Below are 21730 nucleotides of genomic sequence, written 5' to 3'. Positions count from 1 at the left end.
ATGAAGCAAGGCAAGATTGTGGTACCGAAGTGATGAGATGCCGGCAGGATTGCAATGCAGTCAATGATGCGGATGCTTGTGAATGAGATGAAGATGGACGAACAGCCGGCGGATGTTCAAGCTCTTATACCTCTGCCTTCCCACGAACGCTGCTGCGAGCATGCGATGCTGTCGGCGCCACCTCCACCATGGGCACAACAAGTTGCCGTCGGTCTCGCCGATGCAGAGCGTTCATGTTGAAGGTTGTCAAGGAAGACCCGTCGACAGGTGGCGGTCGGCCTCGCCGATGGACAGCATTCTCGTCGAAGAAGTCTATCGCGAACGCACGATTCGCATGTGCGTTGCACCGAAACGTTGCAGTCCATGTCGCCGACGGGGACTATTCCGACCGAATCTGGTCATCGCAGACGCACGGCGCACACATCCGTTACATCGACAAGCGGCGATTCATCTCGCCGATGGTAACGTTCGTGTTGAAGCTGGCGATTGGAGACGCACGGTGCGCATATCCCTGATCTGTTGCATCGACAGGTGGTGCTGCATCTCGGCCATGGTAGCATTCGTGTTGAAGGTGGCCATCGCAGACTCACGAACCGCAACTCCGTCTCATTCGTATCGGCAAGCCGCAGTCGCAGCGAACAAGTCGAGGTGGCGTCAACAGGGTAGGAAAGATCGAAGCGGTTCTCCTGAACGTTCGACTTGCATTCTTACCATCTGGAGGTGGCAGTGCGTCTCGATTCTCGGGGATGAGTGGCGTTCATGCTGAAGGGTCAGGGAAGGTGAAGAGGGTCGCATCGATTGCCAAGGACGCAAGGTTCGCAAAGCCGTTGCGTCGACAAGTTGTACTGGTGCTCAGTCATGGATTCTGACGACTCGTCAAGCTGCTGTCAAGTCCCGCCGATAGCCTTTGTGTTGATGTTACCAGAGCAGGGTGGCACCAGAGAAGATCGGTGAAGTCGCCGCACAATGCATGGTTCACAATCCTATTTCAGGCCCCCAATTCTTCTAATAGACTAATACGGTAGTCACAAGCGGACTTGACCGAGCTTTGCGCAGTCGGTTTCCTTGCTAGTGCACGCGGAAGCTGGGCCTCAACGGATGATTCTCCGCGGACAAGGGTTCGATGCCTGTGCCATGCCTGCTCTCGCATGAACCAAAGATCTATTCTCAAAGAGCTGAGTTCTTGAGGATGAAGACGAGATCGTGAGGGCGGCGTGAAGATTTGCAGAGTCGTTGGCGGTCTTCGTTGAAGGGAATGCACAAGTTGGCAATCTTTGCACTCGAGCGAGCAATCTGGCAGAAGTCGTCATGAGAAATGGCCGTGGAGAGTCGACCGCAGAACGGCCGTTGAGCTTTACAGCATCTGAAGGCATCGGAATGGTCGCCGCTCGAACCTTGGACGCGGTCACGCGAGTTCAATGGCTTTGCCAGTAAGTGCATCAATCTGGCCCCGGAAATAATCCTCGGAGCCTGCAAGCGGCGACCGCTTCGGCGTGGCAACACGCTGCCGACGGGGAACAAGGTCTCTCAAAAGGTTGCTCAAACTCAATCGTGCTTTTTTGATCTCCAGGAATGTATCGCCGCTCGCGTGGCTTGCAGCATACTGTGGACTCCTGTCCTGGAACGACGAACTAAAAATCGGGGTGGCTTTGTTTCGGTGAAAGATCGCTCAAAGCTGCCCGGGAACGGCAGGTGGACATTCAGCATGCGGAAATGTGGACTCGATGCAAGCGTCTTCGAACGAGACTTGTTTGAAATGGCGGTCGTGATTTGTGCTATGTCTCCTGCCCTCTTCAACATCTATACATCCTTCACGAAGCCAATCTCCACAAGTCGATCGGTAGGCACCTTCAAGTTTGCGATCTTGTTCCGTGAGTTGTCCCGCAAGAACAGGAAAATTGCAAGCACGGCTTTGCGCCAAAAGGGACTGCTGCGCTTTATATGCATTTCTTCCTTGCCGATGATGTAAAGAACACGATAATCGTAGGCTTGTTGCAGCTGTTCCATCGTCACCGCAGGATCGGGAGCGGTGATTTCGGCCACTCCGAATTCGGGCGAATCTTTATCGATCGGGTGGTCGATATGTGTCTTCTCATCAAGAGTGCTGGTCCGAGAGAGCGTGGCGGTCTGATCATGCCGGATTTTGTCCTGGACGTAGCTTTGAACATGGCCGTAGATGATTGCGGCGAGATCTGAAGTTACAACTTCGTCCATGTATCCATGTCGGCAGACTACCCGGAAGCAGTTTGGCAAGAACTTGATTTGCGAGACGATGAATCTTTCGGCCGCTGGAACCGTCGGATATTCGAGAGGACGGAGATGGAAGAACACGATGACCTCGGGTGTGACTACCAGCTTGTTGATGAAATGGTTGAATACCAGAGGAGTGTTGATGCCGCCCTTGTCGAAGAAGATGCCGAAGCCTCGGGAGACTGACAATACTTCACCACCTTGTCGTCCATTTGTGGCCGCGAGCTTGAAACTGCCGTGCTCGCCTAGCTCAACGAAGCGCGATAGTGGTAGGCGATCCTCCCTCTCTGCGGCCCACTGCGACTCTTTGCCAAAGCGCCAGAGGGTGAAGATCGCTGCCAGCACCGTGCTCATGACAATGGTCAGCCAGGCTCCGTGAGGTACCTTGGTCAATGCAGCTGACAGGAAGGCTCCGTCCATGCAGAGGATAGCGAGAGCTGGAAGTGCGATGAGATACGGAGGAAAGCGCCAGACGATCAGAGAGACCAAGGTGACCATGAGCGTGTCGAAGAATGTGACAAACATGACGCACACTCCGTATGCGTTGCCAAGAGCGGTGGTGTTTCGATACACGGCGGTGACGACCACTGCTCCGATGGCCAGCAGATAATTCACCAGCGGGACGTACAGTTGGTTGTGGAACACCTTGGAGGTATGCTTTACCTGGATCTGGGGAAAGTAAGAAAGCTTGATGATCTGGGAGAGCAGCTGGAAGGTTGCCGTTGTGATGGCTTGCGAGGCGACGATCGCGGCGAGGATTGCAAACACGAGAATCGGATAGAGGCATCCTGGCGGAGCAGTGTTGAAGACTGGATTGCTGTAGGCTTCCGGATGGACTGAAATGTAAGCGGCCTGACCAGTATACGCGAGAAGAAGGCAAGGCAAGCACCATCCGAGCCAGCTGATCTGAATCGCTCGCATGGAGAATGCGCCCAGGTCGGCGAACAGCGCCTCTACACCCGTGAATGCGAGAAGGATGCCGCTCAATGACCTCCATCCGCTCTCTTTGTTGCGTATCAGAAACATGAAGGCCTCGGCAGGATTGAACGCCTTGAAGACGCCGCTGTCGTAGAGTACGAGATTGTAGATGCCAAAGCTTGCCAGCAGACCTAGCCAGATGATGATGATCGGAGCAAAGGCAGTCCCGATCTTGGTGGTTCCAAAAGGCTGGATGGCAAAGAGCAAGACCAGAATGCCGCATGTTGTTCCAACAACAGTGCCATTCGAGATACTGGGCGTCACAACGGTGAGACCTTGGATGGCGCCGAGGACGGACTGCGCGGGAGTGAGCACTCCATCGGAAATGACCATGGAGACCGCTAGGATTCCAACAATCTTCAGCAGAACCTTCAAAGCACGACTGTTTTCCACGGTATTGCGAACTTTGAGATTTGCCGGTCGCATGTCGTTGGTCAAATGTCGCTCGATGTTGACCAATTGCTCCTCGCGAGGATCGCGGTTGGCGATCCGGGCATATCTCGACAGCAGAGAGTAGCACGAGAAAGTCCCGCCCTCACCTTCGTTGTCCGCATGTAGGATGATCAAGATATACTTGACCGTCACCATCATGATCAATGACCAGATGATCAACGACAGCACCCCGATCAAATCATCTCTTTTCGGCGCAGTCGAGCCAAAGACGCTCGAAAAGACGTACAGCGGCGACGTTCCAATGTCGCCATAGATGACTCCAATGCTTTGATATGCGAGGAATATCAACTTGCTGCCAGCGAAGACCTGTTTCCGCTTGGCATCGGATGGTCGGCGGAGTCCAGATTCGGCCGGATCGTCAGCGTCCAGCGTTCTGGACGTGTGTGTGCGTTGAGGTCGCGCAGACGCCGACACGGTTCTGGAGAAGACCTGCTCCTGGGTTAGAGCAACGTCAATGACAGGCCTCGTCCATGGCAGCTCACGATTCCGCCATCGATGTCGACGCCGCTTGAGACAGCCTGAGCAGGCAGTATGGCGTCCGGATCGAAGCGTATTGATCGGTCGTTCTCCATCTTGGGCTGCCGGTCGCGAGAGAATGCAGAACAAGTCCAAGGGCGCGTTACGACAGGGAAGGGCCTTGACTTGTAGTCCGGCTGCAGCAGACGCGATAAGGTGAGGAATGCAGTGTCATTGCAATATACTCGCTGACGACCCACCAATCCAGAGAGAAAGCAGAATCGCCTTCATGCAGGCGACCTACGAGGCTCGCGTGGCAGCCGCATGTTCGACATGTGCGTGAGATTGTTGGCACAATGTATGAGGCATTTTCGAGCGCAGCCAAACCACATCCGGCTGAATGAGCTTACATCGCTCGGAGCACTGCCGTTTTCTGACCAAGTTCCCGTATTCGGCCGTTCGGGAGTCCACAATTACGAGGTCGAGTCGCAGGAGGAGATGTCGTTCGAACAATCCAATGTGTCGAGAGCACACGCGTTGTTACAAAGTCAAGCACAAGGTCGAAGTCGTTCAAAAGCTTCGCCGGACGAGGTGTGAGGCTTGGTCACAAAGCTTGATCCTCCTGCTCCACCAACTCCGAGGCACTCGGATTTGTACACAGCTTCATCGAGGCCAACACCATCAATTTCACCTACGCCGTCATCAGAATTCGACCAGTCGCATCGAAAACCGCGCCGCGCCCACAAGATGCCAAGCGATAGACCTGGTACCGGAGGCGTCGGCAGCGCAGTTAGGCGGGAGATGTTCATCCCGCTCGTGTTGCAGGGCGCCGAGCACGCCCGGTCGCTGCGACCTGCCTGTTGACAGAGGTTCACCGAGCTCCGAGTGTTGATCATTGGACAAAGACACATTTACAGCCTCTGGACCAAAAGCAAGAAGTAGTGCTCACTGCCTGGAGACAAGAGCGACCGCTCCACACCAATTTAGATGCGAGGATGCCTTGATTCCTGCCGGGAGAAGACGTCGCTCGAGGGCTTCGATTCAATTGTCGGCTCAAGCTCTGCTTCTCGTATGCAGTCCGCAGACGATACGTTGTGCCTCTTGGTCGGAACTGCTCGGAGACGTAGAGGCTGCCAAGTCGTGCAAATGCAAATGCCTGCCTTCTGCCCACGACTTCCAATGCAGTCACAGTTACACCGTCACGCTGCATCAAATACACCATTGAACGACACATAATAATACCAGTGCTCATTCGCAAGACCCTGGTCGATCTTATATCGCCTTTACCTCGTACTCCGCGGACCTCTGCTGTCCGTTTTGCCAGCCAAAAATAGCAAGGACCACTGTACAAGTACGAGTCTTCATTCAAGCTCCACGCTGATGATATAGTCTCAGACCTGGAAGGTGTAACATACGATCCTCGCCGATCCGCAGCTCGATCTCAGCGACCTAAAAGGCCTGTCGGTCAACAACTCACGCGACTAGGTACCCATGTCCGAGTCTCAGACTGACAATCGATCGGCAAATGACGGTGTCGCATTCGAAGGCCGACGAACACTCGCCAAGGAGAACGATGCGAACGTGCGGTGAGAGACAGAGGGGGAGTGATGGCCGGATTGTTCACAGTGTGCACGGTGCCGTTGTATTACAGTCCGCACGGAAGACTTGGATGACTGTCTTGCGCACTATCGGTACGCCCAACGCGATAGCCTTGACGTCGGCTTGTAGTTCTACAGCAGCAACGTAGACAGCGGATACACGCTCGCCGAAGGAAACGATGCTGCCGTGCGCTGGAAGATGCCAGACAGCAAGAACGTGAAACCACGCCGATCCCCAAGATCCCCGGGAGAACGTCGTCGGTCAATTTCACAGCCCAGGCACCCAGAAAAGCGGACACCAATGGGAGCGAGGACTTCAATGGCAAGTTAACAGCCGTGGGATGCATTCCCTGCGCGACAGGTGAATTTCTACACAAAGTTCAGCACTGGCGTATGCACTGACGTACAAAAGTCCTGGCGCCATTTCTGTCTGCAAGGGTCATCCTTCAGCAGAGCGTACCAAGTAGTCGGGTGCGGAGAACATAGTCGACAGCGCAGACTGCATCGTTCTTATCGAACATTCTCGTGGGCTGCAAATGCAACATCGACTTTGTCAAGCTGGCCACTGCCAGGCCTATCCGGGTCTTCCGATGATGTGAAGCAAGCTCTACCGCGTCGGCGTTGTACAGGACATGGCGTGATACTCCCCCCACGGCCTCGGGGGTGCTGCAGCTACACCTTGTCTCACACAAAAGTCTACTTCAGTAGGACGCTGATCTCGCCTTCCAATCCGGACACGGACGGATCTTCAACAATTCATCTTTTTCCACGCCTCCGTCGTCCAGCAACCACGCACTGGGCTCAGTTCTCTTTAACCCACGAGGCGAAAGTCCTGGACGCCAACCGACGACATGTCGTCTCGGGATATTGTGAGGGGCTACTGGACAGACTATGGCCAGTCGCCGTTCCTCCGTGCTCGGTTGACGCTTACAACGAATGAGACCAATCTTCTTCTTATCGCTCTTGCAGTCTTGACGGCCTTGACTGGAGAGTATCTGTGGCAGATTCTATGCCAGCTGCTATTCCTGGTGCGGACAGCGAAGTACCGCGCTCTTGATGCTGTACTGACCTCAACCACAGCGACGTGCGACGTACGAGCCAAGAGACGGACTATTTCACCAAACACAGCTGTCGTTGCGGAATGATGACAGCCCTGGCGAGTTCTCGTGGAACATGTTCCGATTAGGTATGGCCTGGGGCAAAAGGCGCGGCGCCTTTCGATGGCGTGCCTGGCGATGGACGAGCTTTGGGCTCCTTATGCTCATATTCAACAACGCCAGCAGCTTTTGGCTTCCTGTGCTCTCAAGCGAAGGACAAGTACTGCTCAAGACGCGACCGAACTCTGTCAACCAGAGTCTTGGACATTTCCCCGACGATGAGACTAGAGAGACCGTCTGGAAAAAAATCGCACGCGAGGAACTTTCGGCCCAGCAGGCCGAATGGCGAGCATTTTCATCTTATGCGGCCAGCTGTTACCCAGATCCAAACCACGACGACATTTCTCACAGTTTCGGCTCGGGCATGTGCGGTCTCTACGTTCGGCGGTACATCAACACGACTGTTTCGTTTCCTGGAAGCTGCCCATTTGCTCAGGACTTGTGTGCAGTCCCATTGGACCAGGTTATCCGGATCGATTCTGGCAGGATCAATTCGCACGACCACCTGGGCATCAACTCAGCGCCGCATGCTCGTTTGGAAATCCAGACCTCGGTCACATGCTCACCGCTACAGACGGATGGCTACATGACTTCCGACTACGTCAATCACAACGGCGTCAACGACACTTTGCTGTTCTATTATGGCGACAATTGGTACGCGTATCCCGCAGGCTCGGGCTCGATTGAGGAGGTTTACGACTACAGCCGCGATTTTGGTTCTAACATCACCTATTACTATACCAAAGCACAAGACATTGGCAAGGAGCGACCGATCCTATTGTTCACTGCATCAGAAGACGTACTCCAGGGTCGCTTCCCTCATCCACCAATCTTCAACATGTCCTCGGCCTTGCGAACATCGGATGCTCCGGTAACGCTCTTTTTCCTCACCAATCGACTGGACCTGAATGCCCCAGTGAGCGATCCCTGGCTCAACAACACGCGAGTCGTCCCAGGCTCCGATGGCAATAATTATTATGGCGCGTACAGACCCGTCTCGCCACTTGGCTGCGCCCAGACGCACGCCTTCTGCAATCCCAACACCAACCAATGCATAGACCAAAACATCGTCGTTCCCGAATGGTTCTCCGGCCGCAGTAATGATGCGTTGTGGGATAAGCTCGGCCTCAATGCGGAACAGCGACTGCTTGCCAAAAGTATGGAATACATCCACAGGGCCGTCACGTTCGGCGAGTCGAACCAGAACTCGCTTGGCACTGATGAACTCCTGCTTTCACGCATGATGGGTGATGGTAACCTCAATGACATCGATATACCAAACAACCACTGGCAACGAGAAGTTCAAAACTTCATGAATTTGGCCTTGAGCAGGGCCCAGGGCGACAGCCTTGCCATGTATCAGAAGCCAGCTCCGACAGCGGTTCGATGGGGCATGATCGATCCCTGGAGTGCGGACCCAATGCGCGAATATATGCACTCCCGCATCAAGGTCCGGAGCCATCGGCATCAGTCCTTCAGCGTAGCAGCGCTGGCGCTTGTTATTGCCATCCAAGGGGCGGTCATCTTTGCAGGCCTCCTGATGCAATTCTTATGGCCGTGGCTGCGACTGAGAAAGCCAGACGATTCGCCCACTTCCGATCGCGGCTACAAGATGTGGCAGCTTATGGGAGCCGTGCAACTTCATCGATGTCTGCATCAATTGCTGGGCCGCGGTCGATGGCGAGGTGCATGGCATCAGATTCCCACGACCGACCCGGGAAGCTCGTTCTCCGAGTACGGCAAACTCCCGTGGCAGCCGTATGTGACCTTGGAACAAGAGCAGGCTCTGTCAAGGCAAGCCGAAGGCGATGCATATCGGCATGGTGGTGTCACGACGACCGAAGTCAAGGGAAGTCTTGATGGCAAGTGCGAGGACTCGGGTGCCAACAGTTCAGTCGACACACTTAAACACGCATGATGATGACCGGCTGATACGCATGATCTTCGACCAAACCTGCAGTTTGGATGGACGGAGCTGGTATGCAAAGGATCGGAAACAATGATACGCCTCAGCTTCTTGAAGGTAGCTTATGAATGGATCTTGTCTGTACGTTTCATGTCTGCTGCTATGAGCCGAAGTCAAGTCTGGCGGCAAGCAAAGCGCAAATGCGTGCTTGCTATGCTCCAATGCCTTGGGCACGACCGCATTGCTGATTGACAGATGGATTATGCGCACCGTCATCGGCAAGATGAGGAGCCCACCCTCAGCAACGCCTTGTCTTTGCACTCGCTGTCGAGGTAGCAGTGAAGACCTTGTGCCAGACACGGCCTGTATCCGGTACTCTGCCCACCATTGAGTGCCATTACGCGAGCGTTTCTATTTTCACATCACACGATGCCCGCACCATGACCACGATGCCACGAGAATCGCTCGGCTACAAAGTTTTCGCCCTGTGCGGTTTCCTGCACTAAATGTCAGGCAACATCCTCAGCTTTCCATCTTCCCCGCCCGATCACCTGCAGGACTGTGATTTATGCATCTTGATGCATTGCCGCCGTCTCACGGCTCTGCTCTTCCTCCTCCTCAGCTGAGACAACTGCAGCCCATCGGCGGATCTCACTGCCACTCGTCGATCCGACGGCTCTGGCGTGTATTCGTGTTGCAGTACGGCTCGCGCTCGCGCATCAGGGATTGCATGGCGCCATTTGCTCCGGCGACTCCTCATCGACGGTGAATCGTCGGGTCACGCATGATGGAATTGACATGTACGCACCGAAGTCGAGACATAAGAGCTTGCGCATCCGCCGCTGTTTGTTCCTTCTCCGCAACACGCACTCGAGCATCTGCATCTTCATTACAAGCGGCCACACTATCGACCTGGTCTCATCGAAACGCGGTCGAGCATCCACCTCTCCTCTACGAACAGCCACATCATCGACCTCGTTGCGATCTGACACCTATCCAAACTCACGTCATCTACGCAAAAGTCCGCACTCCAAGTCTATCACGGTCCGACGCTCGTCCAAAAGCATCAGCATGAAGATCTTCATTCAAGTCTGCTGCCTCGTCGCTGCTCTTCTCGCTGGGCAGACTTCCGGCCTTCCGGTTGCGGCTGCTCAAGGTGAAGGACGCTCATGCTCTACATGTAAGACGCTGAGATTCACAAGCCAATAATGTCTTGCTAACGTCGCATCGCTAAGGGAACCCAACCATCCATGGGTGCTAATCTTCGATACGTCTCTACGAGTACGGCCGGCCGATGAGCGGGCGAAGGCGGGAGGAGGGGGTAGTACTAGTGCTATAGTCTAGAAGTGCCGTTGTACGTGCAGGTTCGCGTTGCGCCCTCAAGCAGCGTGGAGTCCATTGCGCCATTTGCTCTAGCAGTTCCTTGTCGACGGCGAATCGTCGGGCCTCGCATGTTTGAATTGACATGGCGGCAACAGAGTCGCGGCATAAAGGGCCAGAGTATCCGCCTGGTTCGTACTCGAGCATCCACTTTTCAATAGTTCTATTGACAGCCACATCGTCGAGACCGCTGCACTCCGGCACTCCTCGTCAATCACTCGACATTATCAACCTCAATTGCAATCCCGACACTTATGAAAACGAATCAACATGAAGCTTTTCATCCAAGCCTTCTGCCTCGTGGCCGCTGATTTCTCTGGTCAAGCCTTCAGAGCACAGCTCCCGGGTCCTCAAGGTCCTGGTCCCTGATGCCTCACAGTAGGCGACCGTACGCAGCCTGAGGTACCTTGCTGACGTCGCGACAACCAGCTGCTCGGTGCGCTGTGCCCTGATGGCACGTAGCAGAGTGTGCATTGTTACGGGGAGCCATCTTGTCGAGAACACTTGTCCGAAAGAGCATTGGTCGAAGGTGCTCACTGCGCCATCGATGAACCGGGCAATCAACGGCGAAGACGAGGGCGGCGAGGCAGAAGACAGTACATCGTCGAGCAATGCGATCCTCACCAGCTCGACGAATGAAAGCAAGGGAAGTGGCAAGCACTACCCCTCGCTACTATACGAAATACAAGGTATTAATCATGTCCTCGAACCATCCTCAATCACTGTTGCCGTACGTTACTTCGCTTATTACTCGGTCCGTCGTCCTTTGTCTCTTGGGCTGTCTGTCACTTCGTCATTATGTTCATCTCAACAGATTCTTCGAGAAACCCCTCGGCTTTGGCACCAGATCCGCCGTCTGAAGCTCGATTGCTATCAGAACCCTCAACCCACCTCCGCACCATGATGGCAAGCCCCGCTCGGTTACAAAGTTTGCAACCTGTGCATGCCCTGCAACAATCGGTGCCAGCAACATCCCCGCCTTGTCACTCGCAGCACTGCGACATGCAGTTCATCACACCACCGTTCGTTGAGGCAGGGGGTCAGATGCCGACTGTCAGTATCTCGCGAAGGCACATGTGACACGAGGGGCAGCCGGCATTGAAGAAGGTCAGGAATACGAGAGATGCGACAACGTTAATGCTACTTGCCTTGTCTGGCATGTATCGCTCGGAACTACACGCATCTGAATGTCGTTCGCTTTTAAAGGCAGGGGTACCTATAGGTCTTTTGATCTCCTTGTCGACAGGCACTTGATCTGTCCAATGGTCTTGAACAGCCTTGGCACGTGGAATCAGATCACGGCAGATCGGCCGCCATTTGACGGTTACTGATCCAACTGTCAGACAAGGCCCCTTATCACTTCCCCGAGCCCACCCTCTCTGACCGAGCCCACTAAAACGCCGGTTACTCAGCCAAACTTCGGCAACTCAAATTGTCTACAGACAAGCGAGCCGAAGTTGTGAGTCTTCGCGAGGTGACGAGCAACGCGAACAACGAGGGAAGTGAGTACTACGGAGCCCGAGCTTGCGAGGACAGCGACGGACGTACGATACCCGAGCGCGTAACGCATAGGCTCGTTTCAAAGGTTAGCATAATTGTGTCTAGCGCCGCAGGCTCTAATGCGGAGTAGTAATCCTCGTTTCTGGTTTAGCGTCGGCTTCTGCTTGGGCTCGGTGAGGGAGAGGGTGCTCGGGGAAGTGACGAGGGTCCGAATGAACATGTGTGCGAGACATAAAGAGCTCGACCGGCGCCCGACCGTCTCTCATCCTTTCAGCACGCACTCAAGCAACTGGACCTTCAATCCGAACACCCGCATCACCGCACCATCGACGACGTCGACACCCTCGCAGCCGGACACGGTCGAAACACAGTCCGTTCAAACTCGACGCTATCAACTCCACTACTCCACTACGACCCGTTGTCCGACCAAACGCATCAACATGAAGCTGTTCGTCCAAGTCTTCTGCCTCGCGACCGCTTTCTTCTCCATTCAAACAACCGGTCTGGCAGTTCCGGCTCCTGGCGCTCCTGGCGCTCATGGCGATCCTGGCACCCCGTGCCACTCATGTAAGAATACAGGGCTTCGAAGCTGAGATAAACTTGCTAACGTCGTAAACTTAGATGACCCGAACGGACAACCTTGCGGCTGCTGGCCCGATTGTCCGAAGGAGAACTAAGTCTCGATACGACGTTCGTGGGCGGAGCAACGGGCAAGGCGAAGGCGGCGATGTGGAAACTAGTACAGTGTCGAGTAATACTAGAGTAAGGGAAAACACGAGTACCGCCCCTCGCTACTATACGAAAAGAACATCTCTGGGAAGATATGACAGCGCTGTGAACACTGCCAAGTACATGGTACTTCCGTGAGCAACCTATTCCAGGAGCGAGACGGTGCTTGGAAGGTATAACAACCTGTGCGAGCCATCCTCAACCTGGCTCTGGCAATTCGTTCAAGAGAAATCATGCTTGCCATATTCATCGCAGATCTCCACGAGCTTCTTGAAGATGCCCGGTTCCTGGGGGCATGTCAGTCCTCCCCTTACGTTCCTGACCACATGACCGCGGGACTCCTCACCTTGACACTGTGTCCAGCGGCTGGGATCATATGCATCGCCGCCTCCGGCCACGCTCTGTGCAAATCCCATGCTGATCGCGGAGGGCATACCAAGTCCAGTCGTCCTTGGACAATCGTGCCTGGTCCATGTCAGTATCTTCCCACAAGCATTCGGTCACAGCTGAGAACTGCGTACCGGGAATCTCCCTCATCCTATCTACATTCTCCTTCTCCAATAGCTGTCCATCCCTCACGAAAAGGCCGTTCATAAAGTAATGACTCTCCATGATCCCGTGCGACAAACTCCAGTCATCATCCTCCACCTTCTCCAAGTCACTCGCAGGCACATCGACTTTGCTCAACCGAAGTTCATACGCATTCCAGACCTTACCCGCCGCCCTTCTCACACTGACTTCACTCGACGTAAAGCGACTGAAGTATGCTCGAGGCAGATCTTCCGCCAACTTTCCCCTACGTTCCTCTTCCGGAATATGACTGATCAGTTTCTCGTGGGCGTCAGGATACAGCATTGCCACACCAGATCGACCAAAAGACCAGTCGAATTCGATCTTCCTGCCGAGGAAGATGCCTCTCAGTACAAGCGATCCCACAGCCTCCGGATGCGTTTGAGCGTAGAGTAGTGCGAGTGTCGAACCCCAGGACCCTCCAAAGACCATGTGCCACTTCGAGATGTCAAGGTGTGATCGTAAGGCTTCAATGTCAGAGACCAGATGCTGAGAAGTGTTTTCCTTCACTTCTGCATGTGGTTTTGATTTGCCGGCACCTCTTTGATCCATGAGCACGACGCGATAGACGGCTGGGTCGAAGAATGCGGTGTTTTCCATGGATGTGGAGCCACCTGGACCTCCGTGGAGGAAGATCACTGGTTTGAAGTCAGCCAAGTAGCAATGACCGATTCGCACGAAGATTGCTGACCTGGTTTCCCGTCTTTCTTGCCATATTGCTCGAAGTAGATTTGGTGAAGCGAGCCCACGGGCAGCATGCCGCTGTCGTAAGCATCCTCATGCTCGTACCCTGGTGATGCCATTTTGATATTCTCCATGCCGCTCATTAGATGCTGCGAGGTTGTTGGAACGTCGTGGAGATTTGGCGAAGTTGAAGTGAGGATCTTATGTAAGCGGTTTGAAGTGCGGTGGGCGCTTAGGGTTGGGCATGCTCTTGGTGATGCTATATTGGACATCGAGAGGATTTGGTGGCGCTGAGAACAATGGAAGACAGTCGTCTGGACCAACTGCTTGACGAGTACTGTCTCGCTCGGACGCACATAAAACAGCAAGCAGACCACGTCGAACTCCCTCCGCTGGCCACCTTCGACGGCGGAATGGTGTTTATGCTGAACCTCCAAGATATGAATCTGGACCATCATCGTAGTCCATGGGCACACTACTGAGACAAGGCAGCACGACGTGAGAAAGCCCTTGTGCGGACCATGAGTTCGAGGTGCCGAGCAATCTTTGACAGCGATACTCCACTGCATGAAACGAATACAAGGAAGTCGACGGCGTGCCATTTCCGTCCAATAGTGGAATCTCCATCTCACAACTCCTTCTTCGCCTCGGCAGCTCCCAGCGGCTTATAACCCAGCAAATCCACGATCGCAGCCACACCCGCCTGCAATTTCCATGGAATCCACCACCTCAGCGGACCCAGGAACGTCAGAGAAGGGAATATGACATTAGCAGAAGCAGTCCGATGCTGTGCATGCAAAAGCAGCATGATCGGCGGCATCTTATTCTGCTCGTACGCATCGCTCGTGACCTGGAACAGTTCCGTGAAGAAAGTGCTTCCGAGCGGCTGATCCGTGGACGTTGGATGGACCCAGAGTAACACGACGGTGTCTTCTCCACGTCCCGTTTGTCCAGCCACAGGGCAAGGACGGTGCGGCATCATTGGCCTGACGTGGATGGGAGGACTGTCGGCAGTGATGACGTGGTCTTTCAAGTCATAGCCGGTGGTGAAGCCGTATGCTCCTTGGAGGACCTTGAAGCTCTCGGTCTGGTCGAAATGGAGGTGCAGAGGAGGCGCTTGAGGGTAGTCTTTTCCCATTTCGAGGAGAGGATGGCCGGCGGGAAAGCGCGCACGCATCAGTAGGCTTGGAAACATCAGTGCTCATGGCTTGGAATACCTTCGAGATCATCGATGCGCGCTCACCCGACGTCTAGATCCTCATGGTCAAGAATTTCGACGATGATGGATCCATCAAAAAACTTGTGCGGTCCCTTTGAGGGAAAATTGAGAAGTCAGCATTGAGCATCGCGCCAGTAGTAGTCTGCTTACCCAAATGACTCTCCGCTCTTTCGTGTAATCCAACTCATCCATCGTGCGGGAGGTTGCCATGATCCAAGCCAAATGTCAAATGCCGGTATCAGGTCAGTCAAAGGCGAGCAGCTGGCAAGTGTCACTTTCATCAGATCAGATGGCGATGCCAACGACTATGTATGATAGTCGCGGCTGAGATCTGACGTGCGTGTACGGTATGCCACTCTGCGGCGGCAAGGATCCGCGCGAAGGAACGCCCGCATCTTTATTGTTGCAGCTCGCGACGGCTTGGTAAGCTGTCGCCAACACATACAGCGGGGAGAGGTGTCAGAAGCTGGAGTTTGGCTGAAAGCAGCCTGCGATCAATTCTCCCAGACTCTGATCAGGCATTCCAAGATGACATTGCATAGAACTACTCGAACGGCAGTGTCCAAAGACATCTGCTCAACCCTAACCCTGACGCATGACTGCAGGGGACATGAAAACCAGCAGGTTGGCGCCTGGTGTGGCATCGAAAGTCGGTTTCGGTCCGCTTTGAATTGACGGTCCGCATCACCTTCGGTCTCGCTGTACAAAACCTGGACTCCGGAAGGATCTTACATGCGATGTCTTCGGAAGATCGAGCGAGAAGCTGACAACCGCTGGGCCCTGAAGCTGTCCCGAGCCTAGCTTCGAGCAGCATGAGACAACACGAATTGAGTGACCCGGATTCACGTCGCAGAGAGAAGAGTTGGCCGAGATGAGAAAGAGGTTGGACGGTCGACAAGGAGGAGCGAATCCTCAGCGAGACTCAGCCCACGACATTGCGGAGTCAATGTCGAGTGCCAAAAGTCGGAGCATGTATAGCCGCTGGCCCGGTCATTAGCCGGACAGCCATGTCATCGGTGCAGCATGCCACCATTCCTTGGACAAGCATATTGTTGACGTGATTTGCCCTCAAAGATTCCCGCATCAGGAAGGAGCGATCGTGGCCGGACTACCATTGTGACCGTTGTTGCAAGGAGCTGCGATTCTCGCCAGCCCGCATCACAATGCCGACCAAATCATCGTATCCGGACGTTGACATTCCCGAGGTTGATCTTTGGGGGTTCATGTTCGAGAAAGATAAGAAGTTCTCTGATGATCAGGGTGAGTTGAATTCGACATACGACAGGAGATCGGATTACTGAGTCTTGGTTGCAGTTATCTATCGAGCCAGCAACTCCAACAGAAGCTACACTTTTGCTCAGGTCCGGGAAGCCGCCGCCACGTTCGGGAAAGCCCTTCAGGAGGCATGGAACTGGCAGAAAGGTGAGGAGCTCGTCTCGGTCTAATTCCATGCCGGGTACTGATCTACCTAAGGCGATGCATTGAACATCTACGTCCCAAACGACATCGACGTTGGGCCTGTTATCTACGGAACGTTCTTCGCAGGCGGGATCGTCTCACCAGCCAACCCTGGCTACTCTCCTGATGAGCTCGCCTTTCAGCTCAACAACTCTGGTAGCAAAGCGATAGCCACAACAAAGGCATTTCTCCCTGCTGCGCTGGAAGCTGCGAAGAAGGCCAACATTCCCGAGAGCAGAATCGTTCTCATAGGTGCGGAACACGACGAGTCAAACAAGTTCAAGCATTGGACTCGTCTTGGAAGTGGAAGCGGCAATGGCAATCGACGAAAAGCGGCTCATACCGATCTGGCTTTCCTGGTGTATTCCTCGGGAACCACAGGTCTACCCAAAGGTTCGTCAGCAACTCCAACAGACACCGCTTCGCATACTGACCTCAACCCCTCAGGAGTCATGCTCACCCACTCCAACATCGTTTCTGATCTATGTCAAGTCAACGGCGCCATGGGCAAGTATTACAACAGCGGCAAAGACAAGATCCTCGGCGTCCTTCCCTTCTTCCACATCTACGGCCTCACAGGTCTGGTGCAGCAACCCCTACATCGTGGCATCGAGCTCGTTGTCATGCCAGCATTCGATCTCAAGCAATTCCTCGAAGCGGTTCAGACGCACAAAATCACTTTCATATACGTGGCCCCGCCTGTCATTGTGCGCCTTGCGAGAGACGAGATGGTCAAGGACTATGACCTGTCTAGCGTGAAGATGATCACTTCCGGAGCTGCTCCATTAACGAAGGAGCTCGTTGATGCGATTGATAAACGGCTGAAGTTAAAGATCAACCAGGCTTACGGTACGCTTGGCGGCAACACCGACCTCCCACGCTCATCTGACACATGCACAGGGCTCTCGGAAACCTCTCCAATGACGCATACCCAACCTTGGGAGGAATGGTACAGCTCCGTCGGCAGTGTAGGTAAGATGTTCCCCAACATGCTCGCAAAGTACATGTCCGCCGAAGGCAAAGAACTCGGACCCGGCCAGACGGGTGAGCTCTGGCTAGCAGGACCAAACGTCTTCCAAGGATACTGGAAGAATGAGGCGGCTACCGCGGACTCGCTCACTGAGGAGCACGGCATGAAGTGGTTCAAGACTGGCGATGTTGGCTTCCAGGATGAGAAACATAATTTTTACATTACCGATAGAGTGAAAGGTAAGCAGTGGAGAGCAGAAGGCTTGCAGCTTGGCCTCAGACTGTGCGATGGGTCGCGCAAGCAGGATTCGCTATTCTGTACAACGGCTAACTCTTCCGCTTTTGCTTCTAGAGCTCATCAAGTACAAAGGCTTCCAAGTAGCCCCCGCAGAGCTGGAGGGAAAGCTGATGGACCATCCACTGGTCAACGACGTTGCTGTCATCGGAGTCGAGGACAGACAGCAGCATACGGAGGTACCGAGAGCGTACATCGTGCACGCGAAGAAGGGAGCAGAGGCTGGCGAGAAGGAGACGGGAAAGCCAACGAAGGACAGCGAGAAGGATGCGGATGTGAGTGATGCGTTGTGCCGGCGATCGACGAGACTCTTGCTGACTTGATATCAGGACATCATTGCCTGGACGTCGGCCAAGGTGGCCAATCACAAACGTCTACGAGGAGGTATCAGATTCGTTGACGAGATTCCGAAGAGTGCCAGTGGGAAGATTTTGAGGAGGGTGCTCAAGGAGAGAGTCAAGGCGGAGGAGTCGAATGCTGGCAAGTCGAAGCTTTAAGCGTGCAGGACGGAACGACGACATGTCCAGTCTGTGTTTGCAGTGTCCTTTGTATGATATCATCGCGAGGCAAAGGACATGGGCCGATCACAGGTTCTCGTGTTGTTCGGGGGAGAAGATATATCGTCCAGCGATCGATCCAACAGAAACCTTTCAGCGATGGTAGAGATTCAACGACAGTCAAAATCACAATCGACAGAAGATGCTTCCACTCCGGGAGAGCATGCAATTTCCTTCTGCGAGAGTCACAGTGACTCACGCCGGACCATTGTCGTGGCTTGCTCTAAGCAACAGTAGATCGTCGAGACGTGCTCAAACATGCTCAAATTGAACTGCTTGGCAAGTGGAGAACCAGGCGACGACGACTCTACATAAGCATGCTCATCTCCATACACGAAGCTCACTCGGCCACATCAACATCAACACCATCATTCACACAGCCGCTTTTTTCTCAACATGACCGACCACACCCCACAACGTCCCGGCCATTTCGCCCTCGTAGTCTTCCCTCAATACGAGCCCCTCGACGCCTTCGGCCCAACCGAGATCCTCCACGGACTCGGCCACCCGATGGTAAACCCCGACAGCGCCAAAGTCCACCTCAGCATCATCGGACCATCACTCGAGCCCGTCTCCTCGGGTCCCGCAGAAGGCGATCCATCTCCACACAAGTCGCGAGTTGCCCAATCTATCGTGCCCACGCACACGTTCGACAACCCGCCAAAAGACATCGACGTCTTGATCGTACCTGGAGGATTTGGAGCGGGACCGAAAGCTCTCTGGGGTGGAGGATGGGAGCCAGCGGGTGTGGAGAGAGTCGTGCAGTTTTTGAGGGATCAGTACCCGGGTCTGAAGCATCTTTTGAGTCAGTATACCTTCGATGGCTCATGGATGTGTATGTGCTCTGCTGATTACTTGCATAGCCGTCTGCAATGGTGCCGGTCTGGCGGCTCGAGCAGGCATTCTTGATGGGCACAAGGCGACCACGAACAAACAGCTGTGGCAGGTGATTACTACTACAGGTCCCAAGACACACTGGGTCGCGAATGCCAGGTACGATCATACGTCTCCCTTCTAGCACATAACATCCGCTGACAGCATCCAGATGGGTCGTTGCCGACAATGGCAAACTGTGGACAAGCTCAGGTGTGTCTTCAGGGACAGACGCCATGTTGGCTCTCGTCGACTACACTTGGGGCAAGAATGCTCAGGGTGTTCTATTCGGGGATGTACTCAAGGAAGGCATGGAGTGGAATCGGGTCTACGACAGCACCGCGGATCCATTTGCCGTCAGCAACAAGTGTACGGATGTTGAGCCTCAGGCGGCGTAAGATCCAAGACTTGCATAGCAGATATATCGACAGTACGCAGCACATTTCTCGGACCTCCTAGGATCAGCGGTACAAAGGCATGACTGTAACGTCAAAGGGGTTACGAGATTCAAGCAGCGCTTCGAAGGGCTGAATGACAGAGATCTCCATGCCGCATCAGCGACACAAAGGAGAAAGATACTCCAGTCCTTCTTGGCTCTGGCCCTCAGCAGTCGTTCACCGTTGACCGACGACTCACGAGCACACAACTGCAATGACGACGCTCGCCGTCTGGCGCATCGACGTTTGAAGACGCTTCAACATCGACTCAGCCCTCTGTGCTCGGTGCCCGCGTTGTCTGGGTGTTCAACGTCATACATCTTCAACGGCTGTCGCAGAATCCAACGGTAGTGATATCGAGAACCTCGTTCATGTACAGCACGACCATTCGCCATCGAAGCATGAGCCAAGAACCAGTGATGACGAAAAATACCCTGTTGTGCGTGGCACACAAGCGGCCGCGTTGAGGCGAAGTCGTTCGGCACATCGATCTGGTTGTCACAGAGCGTTGGCCGATGTTGTGTGATATCGTTATATCGTACCTTTGTGCAAAGCCTCGGCGCATGGATTGACAACACCAACAAGGCTGGCCGCAGTACGAGTTGTGGCCTTCGGTCTTGCGACTCCAGCAGCACGGGAGGGAATTGTCGACGGATCATCCATCTGCTGGCAACACTGAACAAGAAATATAGGAGGAGAGAAGATTAGCCCTCCGAGCGTGGCAAAGTCTTCCAACGACCACGGATCTCAACTCTTCCGACAGCACAGCGCCGAGCAGATAGATCACCGTACCTGCATACAACACGAATCACTTCGCTTGTAAGCTCGGCCACTTCCAAACAAACAATGAATGAGAAAGCCGCGGTAGCTCTCTTCTGGTCGTACCAAAGGCACGTCTTGAAACGACAAGCACCCACAACTTTCACCGGCCCGAAACCCTGCCTGCTCGGCGAGGTTGACATTTCCTAGGTCTGGAAGTAGATTTTTGATACGTCAGTAGATCGATGGAGGTGAAGATACGGGGGAAAGGCGCTCTGATCGTTGAGTCTGACGTTGCTCACCTCTATAGAGGTGAGAGCAAGCTCTGTCAAGCCGCTCAGGAGATGTCCGAGGTGACGTGGCCGACGAATGATGCAGGAAAGGGCTGCGCATTATGGTGTCAAGATTCTCAGAGCGCTCCGGACTGATGCTACCTCGAAGTCTCCATGGCAAGATCTACAGCAACCGAGGCAGCACCGATAGCGAGAGCGGAGGCGATTCGCAGCTCAAGACGTCTTGCGAGGATTCCCAACACTGTCGGCAGTAAAGACCCATGTCCGATTGTGTGCATTTGTGAGATGCACAAGACCCCGACCCTGCGACTATCCATACCAGCCAGGAACAAGGGGTCAAGACCAGAACAACCCTCAATCCATGCAGGTACAATCGACTGGCCATGGTAGAATCCGAGTCCGCGAGATGAGCCTGGAGGAGGAGGAACAGCGGACCATGGAAGCTCGCCTCGCTATCTCATACGCCCTGCCGCCTAGCCAGGTACAAACAATCCCTCGGTCTGCACCTCTGCACCTCCAGCGGCCACGGAAGAATCCCACCCCATCGAGGTACTGCGAGACGGCCCCAGAAGCCGTCCTCAAAACAAGGGCACCGTAACGACTAGCTGCAGCGAAGCCTAGCAGAACAACCAGCGGAAAGTCGTCTCTTGGCTGCATATGGGTGAGGGTCCAAAGCACGCAAGTCCGCAAGCTCACGGCAGATACCAGGTTGGAGGCTGAGACTAGGGCGTCTGTCCGAAGAAGACAAACAATAGGCAGGGTTTGGAGGGGAGCCAGGAGCACGCACGAAGCGTCCTTGGAGGAGTCCGAGGAACGAAGGAAGTACGAGGAGTTCCGTGGCGGACTAGTCTCCGGATGCTGGTATGGCAGTTCCTGGAGAGAGCGCGGAAGGCCAGCCAAAATGAGAAGGTGGCTTTAGACACTATCGTGCCAGTCAGCAAATCGTGTATTCTCGGGAGTTCGGCTGATTGAGATGGACAGAGATGGATCTCGGGAGTAGGACTGAGCAGTCGGGAAAAGGCACTCTCATTGCATTCTTGCCTTCCACTTGCCTCCTCTCCGCCACCTCTGCTGCCTCCTCGTAGCTGCTCTGTCACGCCTGCAGTCCTGCATCTCCACACATCTCGCCTGTAAAATCTCCGACTCCAATTCTCCGCGGACATCTTCACACTCGCAGCCAGCAGCTCGGCAGAATAATCCTCAATTGCC

At 54.3% G+C, this 21730-nt stretch overlaps 6 protein-coding genes across 6 annotated transcripts; 3 read left to right on the top strand and 3 right to left on the bottom strand.

Annotated features, from left to right (window-relative positions):
• Positions 1–1748: 1748 nt before the first annotated feature.
• MYCGRDRAFT_77642 (uncharacterized protein) lies at positions 1749–4229 on the bottom strand (the record flags this gene model as incomplete). Its single annotated transcript, XM_003847997.1, has 2 exons — positions 1749–4110; positions 4164–4229. One exon carries the CDS (start codon positions 3817–3819, stop codon positions 1801–1803), a length of 2019 nt encoding a protein of 672 aa, XP_003848045.1.
• A 2357-nt stretch (positions 4230–6586) lies between these two features.
• On the top strand, positions 6587–8810 carry MYCGRDRAFT_97235 (uncharacterized protein; the record flags this gene model as incomplete). The annotated part of the gene is made up of 2 exons (XM_003848003.1): positions 6587–6763; positions 6816–8810. 2 exons carry the CDS (start codon positions 6587–6589, stop codon positions 8808–8810), a joined length of 2172 nt encoding a protein of 723 aa, XP_003848051.1.
• Positions 8811–12628: 3818 nt separating this feature from the next.
• Positions 12629–13780, bottom strand: MYCGRDRAFT_111572 (uncharacterized protein; the record flags this gene model as incomplete). The annotated part of the gene is made up of 4 exons (XM_003847996.1): positions 12629–12694; positions 12754–12872; positions 12929–13615; positions 13669–13780. 4 exons carry the CDS (start codon positions 13778–13780, stop codon positions 12629–12631), a joined length of 984 nt encoding a protein of 327 aa, XP_003848044.1.
• A 509-nt stretch (positions 13781–14289) lies between these two features.
• On the bottom strand, positions 14290–15090 carry MYCGRDRAFT_97233 (uncharacterized protein; the record flags this gene model as incomplete). Its single annotated transcript, XM_003847995.1, has 3 exons — positions 14290–14845; positions 14905–14972; positions 15031–15090. 3 exons carry the CDS (start codon positions 15088–15090, stop codon positions 14290–14292), a joined length of 684 nt encoding a protein of 227 aa, XP_003848043.1.
• A 953-nt stretch (positions 15091–16043) lies between these two features.
• Positions 16044–18099, top strand: MYCGRDRAFT_77635 (uncharacterized protein; the record flags this gene model as incomplete). The annotated part of the gene is made up of 7 exons (XM_003848004.1): positions 16044–16140; positions 16195–16302; positions 16354–16731; positions 16786–17187; positions 17239–17547; positions 17660–17877; positions 17932–18099. 7 exons carry the CDS (start codon positions 16044–16046, stop codon positions 18097–18099), a joined length of 1680 nt encoding a protein of 559 aa, XP_003848052.1.
• Positions 18100–18518: 419 nt separating this feature from the next.
• On the top strand, positions 18519–19581 carry MYCGRDRAFT_106430 (uncharacterized protein; the record flags this gene model as incomplete). The annotated part of the gene is made up of 3 exons (XM_003848005.1): positions 18519–18964; positions 19023–19152; positions 19205–19581. The coding sequence occupies 3 exons, from the start codon at positions 18556–18558 to the stop codon at positions 19428–19430; spliced, it is 765 nt and encodes a 254-aa protein (XP_003848053.1).
• Between the last annotated feature and the right edge of the window lie 2149 nt (positions 19582–21730).

This window comes from Zymoseptoria tritici, chromosome 12 (genome assembly GCF_000219625.1).
Source record: "Zymoseptoria tritici IPO323 chromosome 12, whole genome shotgun sequence".
Lineage (NCBI taxonomy): Eukaryota > Fungi > Ascomycota > Dothideomycetes > Mycosphaerellales > Mycosphaerellaceae > Zymoseptoria > Zymoseptoria tritici.
This window is presented reverse-complemented; position numbering and strand designations above follow the sequence as displayed.